At 39.5% G+C, this 6,663-nt stretch overlaps 1 protein-coding gene across 1 annotated transcript; it reads left to right on the top strand.

Moving 5' to 3' along the window:
• LOC8055225 (cytochrome c oxidase assembly protein COX15) lies at nt 1,025-5,673 on the top strand. Its single transcript, XM_002445906.2, has 7 exons — nt 1,025-1,363; nt 1,874-2,190; nt 3,392-3,617; nt 3,690-3,935; nt 4,036-4,146; nt 4,780-4,911; nt 5,112-5,673. Exons 1-7 carry the CDS (start codon nt 1,112-1,114, stop codon nt 5,280-5,282), a joined length of 1,455 nt encoding a protein of 484 aa, XP_002445951.1. The 5' UTR covers nt 1,025-1,111; the 3' UTR covers nt 5,283-5,673.

Genomic DNA, 6,663 nt, shown 5'->3' with positions numbered 1-6,663 from the left:
GAGAGTCATAATATGCCAGATTACTATTTTTGTCAGGTTGATTTGCCCAACTATTAGAGGCAACTTTTTCTTATTTTGTCAAAATTATATGGATGTCAAGTTATTTTGCCAAATTTTTAGAGATGCTCTAAAATGGACAAAATCTAACATCCATGGTTACCTTTTTTTTTTCTATTTTATTCTGTTGGATCGAGGATAATCACGTCGCGGGCATTCCTATGAATGACATTAACGAAAAAATATTGTTCACAAAAAAGAAAAAATATTTTTTCTCTTGGCTAAAATAATATGGTAGTTGATTTTAAGTTTCCTAAGTTTTTCATTCATATACGAATTTCCTATGTCCAAATACAACCACTCAGCCTATTCATTTCACTAAAAAGACATAGGTAAAAGTATTTTTTGCTGATTTATTATGAGAAAAAATTACTGTTAAATAACTAATAGATTTTGCAAATGAATTTAAGCGAAGAGAGACAAACTCTCAAAGTTTCTTATGATTTTTAATTCTATGTTTTCCGCCTATAATCCTATCATGTTTGGATGTTCCTATATTTTCTTCTATTCGCGTGTTTTTTTTAATCTTATGTTCCAAGGAGCACTTAAGATGTAGGGCCTTGTTTAGATGTGAATTTTTTTTTAGATTTTACTACTGTAGCACTTTCGTTTGTTTGTGATAAATATTATTCAATCATGGATTAACTAGGATCAAAAGATTCATCTCGCGATTTATAGCTAAACTGTGCAATTAGTTTTTGTTTTCGTCTATATTTAATGCTTTATGCATGTGCTGCAAGATTTGATATGACGGAAAATCTTGAAAACTTTTTGTTTTTTTGGGTGAACTAAACAAGGCCAGGGTGTGTCCGGTGATTTGCCTATATACTACAAATAAAATTCATTTTAGATTTCCAGTGGGCTTGACCAGGCTCGGTTACCGATGATCACAGATTTCCAGTGGGTAAACCCCTGATTTAGCGCAAAACCATGTGTGACGGCGCCGGTAGTTAATCACCTCTACACTACATGTGGCCCCTAAACCCCCCACGCACAAACCTCTTTCAACAGTTCTACTTCCTCCGCAAGTCGCCGGACCCCGCCGCCGGCCGCGATGGGTAGCAGGGTGGCCGCGGCGCTGCTCCGGCGGGGCAGGGACCAGGCATCCGCCCTGCTGATGCCTCGTCTGCCGAGGAACGCCCCTGCTCCGGCCCCAACGCCTAGGGTTGGATCCGCCTCCTCCTCCTCCTGCGGCGGCGGCGGTGGCGGAAGCTGCCTCCTCCCGCCGAGGCCGGGGCCAGCGGGGGCCTTCTCTCCGGCTTCCCGGTTCGGCTCCTTCTACGCCTTCCGATCCCTCGCCCCCAAGGTCAGCAGGCCTCTCTGCTCCTCTCGCGCCTCCCCTTTGAGTAAATGTTGATGCCGTCATTTTCGAGGAATTGCTTGCCGGACATTCTGTGATTAATTGGGCCGCTTTGGACGGAAATGGCTCGGGGCCGTCACCCTGTGCAGGGCAAATCCCTTTTATTTTTTTTGACGCCATTTTGGGATGGCAAATTTTTCTGATTGATATAGCGAATTAGCTGTATTGAATCTTGGCTGTATCTGTCTTCCGATTTTTAGATAGGATGGAATAGCATACAGGATCAATCTCAGCACGGCGAAATGTTAAATGAAAATGGTGCTTGAGTGGTGGCAATTACTACAGAAATGTAAATAATTGTTCTTTTTTTCATACGTGAAATTCACACTTCACAATCCATTTCTTAAACTTTTAGAAAATGCGCTATGCCTTGCAATATACCATTCGTTACTTTGCCTTGGCGTGCTGAAAGGATTTCTCAAAACTACAGCTGATTCATATGTTTGTTCATTTTAGGTCATGTTTGGCCAATGCACAAGGAGAATGTCAACTACCGCGGCAACACTGAACTCAGCTGCGGCCAGTGGAGCAGCAAATTCAGGATTGAAGCTACTTGTTACGAAAGGGCCTCAAGCACAGAAGGCAGTCGGGATATGGCTCTTTGGGTGTGCTGCCTGGGTGTTCAGCTTGGTCATACTCGGAGGGATTACTCGGCTCACACGTTCTGGGCTGTCAATGACTGACTGGAAGTTCACAGGGGAAATACCTCCAATTACAGACGATGCATGGCAGCTGGAATTTGAGAAATACAAGCAATCACCTGAGTACAAGAGGTAAGGATGCAATCGCTGCCATTTATTCATACATTGCCTTATGTTTGTCTGCTAATTTTGATGGTCATTGGGTAACTAGGTAATGGCCTGTTTTCATGATGCACAAGGGCTTATTTTTCTTGCAATTTTGATTTGATTACGTGATCCTCTTAGAAGATTCTAAGCATTTCAATGGATGCCCCTCTCACGACTTCAGTGATACTAAACTAGTACTACACTTTGCCTCGGTACTCAATAACTCCCTCTGTTGTTTGAAGGATATGCAAACAAACATTTACAACACCGACGCTACTAAATGCATAATAATAACTGTCTCAACTTAACATATAAATGGTTTGACTAAGCTTTGCCATCCAATCCAATTATCCCATTCTGTTTTGACCTTGCATTATGGTTTTCAGTCCGATCATTACTGAAGTTGGTAACCTTAGTTTCAGCCCACTTTGGATCACAGAGAGGGAGATGGAGGAAAGGGAGAGAAGAAAATGGATCCTTAGCAGAGTTGTGATATTAAATTAAATGATGGTCTAACCTGTTACAAAACTGCCAAAGTGTAGAAAGCTTAGTGAACTTTAGCTCCCATGTGCATCAAACCAGAAATCCCCATAGTTCTCACATGTGTAACCTTGACACCTATTATCAATTTTTTTGAAACTTTAGAACATTGTAGTAAACAACAGTCTGCAAGATCAAAGGAAAAAAAGAAAAAGAAAAGAAAAACTACTGTTTTGTGCTACCCTATGTTCAAAATAATAGTTCACTTTAGCTTTCTCCTAAGCCAAACTTCTCTAATTGTTGACCAAGTTAATAGAAAAATCCACCAAGATCTACAACATCAAACTAGTTTCTTTATATTTTCCATGAAATATGTTGACAACACATTTAATTGAATTTCTAGACGTTAATATATACTTTTTTCTAAAAAACTTGTTCAAAGTTAGATAAGTTTAGCTTAGGACAAAGCTAAAGTGAATTATAATTTTGAATGGGAGGATTAGTAATTGATATGAGTTTGGTAGCAATCTAGAATAGGTAGTTCACATGGACTCTCAGCAATTTTATTTACTTTCCTTTAAACAGATAATGACTATCCACTGATGTTTCTCTGTGCTTGTCCTTATAAGTTCCCTTCCTTAAGAGATACTGCTTTGAATGCCATATTTCTGCTAATGCAATTGCAGCATTCTACAAACATATCTAGGGTGAACAAAGGAATGAGCCTTGAAGATTTCAAATTTATATACTGGATGGAGTATGCACACAGAATGTGGGGAAGAGCTTTGGGCTTTGTATTTGCAGGTCCTTTTGCATACTTCATCGCAAAAGGTTATGTTACCCGCCAACTTGGGCTCAGGCTGTCGGCTCTTTTTGCACTTGGTGGTGCACAAGGACTCATTGGCTGGTGGATGGTGAAAAGTGGCCTTGAGGTATTTATTAGACAACGTCTTTTATGTTTAATTACTTTGAGGCTTGGAAGTTCACTATTTTTTTCACCTCAGGAACCAACATCGGAGTATGTTCAACCAAGGGTTAGCCCTTACAGGCTGGCAACTCACCTGACATCTGCATTTGTTATATACTGTGGTATATTGTGGACTGCTTTATCAGTAGTGATGCCTGATCCTCCAACCGGATCAATGAGTTGGGTAAATGGTGCAGCAAAAATCAGAAAGTTGGCAATTCCTGTCAGTGCTGTTGTAGGCATTACTGCAATATCTGGAGCATTTGTTGCAGGCAATGATGCAGTACGTATTACATTCTCCTCGTGTGTTTTGTAGTTTCTGTCTGGAAACTATGTTTACGTTTTCTTTCTTTCATCTAATTATTTATTACTGCTATGACAAGGGGCACGCATACAATTCATTCCCAAAGATGGGTGACAGTTGGATTCCTGAAGATGTATTTAGCATGGAGCCTTTCATACGCAATTTTTTTGAGAATACATCTACAGTACAGGTAGCTTTTTCTTGCAATGTTAAGTTTACAGATCTGTTCATGTTCTCATACAAAGGAGTTCAGCTCCACATGTTGTCTGGAATATTTTATCTGAGAGATTTCAGTCGCTCTCTTTGCTTCTTGTCCCTCCATCCCAAATTATATGTCATTTTGACTTTTGTAGATACATAGCTTTTGCAATGCACCTAGATATTCCCTGCATTCCAAATTGTAAGTCGTTTAGATTCTAGATATACACTATGTCTAGATACATAATAAACACTGTGAATCTAGAAAAGCCAAAATGACTTACAATTGGAATGGAGGGAGTGTATGCTATGTACATAGTAAAAACTATATATCTAGAAAAGCCAAAACAACATATAATTTGGAGCGGAGGGAGTAGTTTTTAAGCAACTCATTTTGGCAGAACCACAAAATAGGTAGTACAATAGCATAATAGTTCACTTCTTCCCCAAAGTATGCACTGACCATTTTACAAGAAGTGTCATATAAGTATTACAGTAAGTTCTTGTGTTAATATATGCATTGATGGTCTGATCACCAGAAATTTTGGAGTGCATCACAGGAATTGTGTTAGTCCAGAGTTCTTCACCTGTGTTGTAGACTAACAAGCTCTTCTCACTCTTGTAGCTCAATCACCGAATTCTCGCAACAAGCACATTACTCTCTGTGGGTGGATTATGGTTGGCTGCAAGGAAAATAGACATGCATCCAGCAGTCAAGTCGCTGATCGGAAGCACACTTGGGATGGCTGCTCTCCAGGTAATACATCCAGCTCATTTTGTTAGTTCGTGGCTTCGTGCTAGTAACTATCAACTATTGTGCACAAAATTCTCAATATGTGTGCCGATGTGCCAGATGAAGTTATTGCATCACATGAACAATTTCATTTTTTGAGGCACATGAATAGTATAACCAAGTGCTAATCAACACTGATAATAATGTTAAATATTGTATTTCAGGTTACATTGGGCATATCTACACTATTGATGTATGTTCCAACCTCTTTGGGCTCAGCGCACCAAGCTGGAGCATTGACTCTATTGTCACTTATGATCCTTCTCACTCACACGCTAAGAAGGCCGTCACCAGCTCTTCTTAAATCAATCGCAACTGCTGTGAAATCAACCTGATACTATGCCTTGAATTTTTCCACCCTACAGTTACGGGTTGATTTTCCTTTCCCCATCCTAACATGCAATGGTGCCCGTGTTTCTTTGCATCAACTAACTAGTGTAGCATTTTGGAATTGCTGGAAAAGCATGCAGCTCTTGAATAAAGGGTCCTCAATGTTTTCTAGTGCCAAGTGTTAGAAATCTTTCCTACCCTTCTTTTAATTGCTAGATTACATTTTTTGGCACAGCTGTGTGCACTTCTTGTATCCATAGAAGAGGATGAATTTGTACCGAGAAATTATACACAAGCTTTGGTTCCTTTCTTCCCCGCAAAAGAAAAAGGCTCTGTTTCCTTTCTGTTCTTATGAATAAACCAGATGCTAAAGAAGAAGAAAAAATGCTCTGTTTCTTTTCTATTATTATGCATAATTTCTAGCTAATCTACCTCTTACCTTAAAGATGAGATTCTAATTCAACTCACCACCTGGAGGCAGGTTTGATTTCAAATCTCCAAACTTAGTCCTTTGCATAAAGTTTTGTGAGAGTATATTGAGCCCTGATGTTAAGGGGTGGAACTCGATTCTGATCACTCTAGGCTCAATTTAGTTTGTTGGCAAGAAACTCTTTCGGGCCTTGTTTACTTCCACCCAAAAATTTTCAAGATTCTCCGTCACATCGAATCTTTAGACGTATGCATGGAGTATTAAATATAAACGAAAATAAAAACTAATTACACAGTTTGGTCGAAATTGACAAGACGAATCTTTTGAGCCTAGTTAGTCCATGATTGAACAATAATTACCACAAACAAACGGAAGTGCTACAGTGTCGCGAAATATTTCCCATCGGGAACTAAACACGGCCTCGGCTTTACGACATGTTTTCGTTTCTGTTCACTCTAGGCACAATTTAGTTTGTTGGCAAGAATGCTAAACTCTTTCAGCTTTACGACATGTTTTCGTTTATTAGTGATAAATATAAAAGACAAAAATATGTAAATGTAGATCAGTTGTGTTGTTCCACAAAGGATGAATGGATGATGCCTTGTTCTTGTTCCACAGAGGATGCATGGTGCCTGATGTAACCTCGACATAAACCATTGAACGAGTTCCAGCCAGTCAAAACAAAGCTAAATGGCTTCAAAAGCGCCTTTTCCAAATTTGACTAGAAGTACTAGGAACATGATTCCAATTCCTAAAGACGAAGAGAAGCAATCTGTAGTGGCATGGTTCTTTAAACAAGTCGAGCTATGAACTGTTTAAGACTCTTTTCTGTATCCAGCTATGAGAGCCAAATTAGAACCTCCAACTTGGATGTTGATTCCTCCACCGAATGGCCCCTGTAAAATGTGACGGTACGTAGAGCGTTATATTATAAATATAAATATGCCCATTTATTC

Source organism: Sorghum bicolor, chromosome 7, assembly GCF_000003195.3.
Source record: "Sorghum bicolor cultivar BTx623 chromosome 7, Sorghum_bicolor_NCBIv3, whole genome shotgun sequence".
Taxonomy (NCBI): Eukaryota; Viridiplantae; Streptophyta; class Magnoliopsida; order Poales; family Poaceae; genus Sorghum; species Sorghum bicolor.
This window is presented reverse-complemented; position numbering and strand designations above follow the sequence as displayed.

Bases quoted from the DNA above. Each gene is read 5' to 3' on its own strand.
- LOC8055225 (XM_002445906.2), top strand. From the start codon at position 1,112: ATGGGTAGCAGGGTGGCCGCGGCGCTGCTCCGGCGGGGCAGGGACCAG. The intron at 1,364-1,873 runs GTCAGCAGGCCT...TGTTCATTTTAG, and splicing joins TCCGATCCCTCGCCCCCAAG to GTCATGTTTGGCCAATGCAC. The intron at 4,912-5,111 runs GTAATACATCCA...ATTGTATTTCAG, and splicing joins TTGGGATGGCTGCTCTCCAG to GTTACATTGGGCATATCTAC.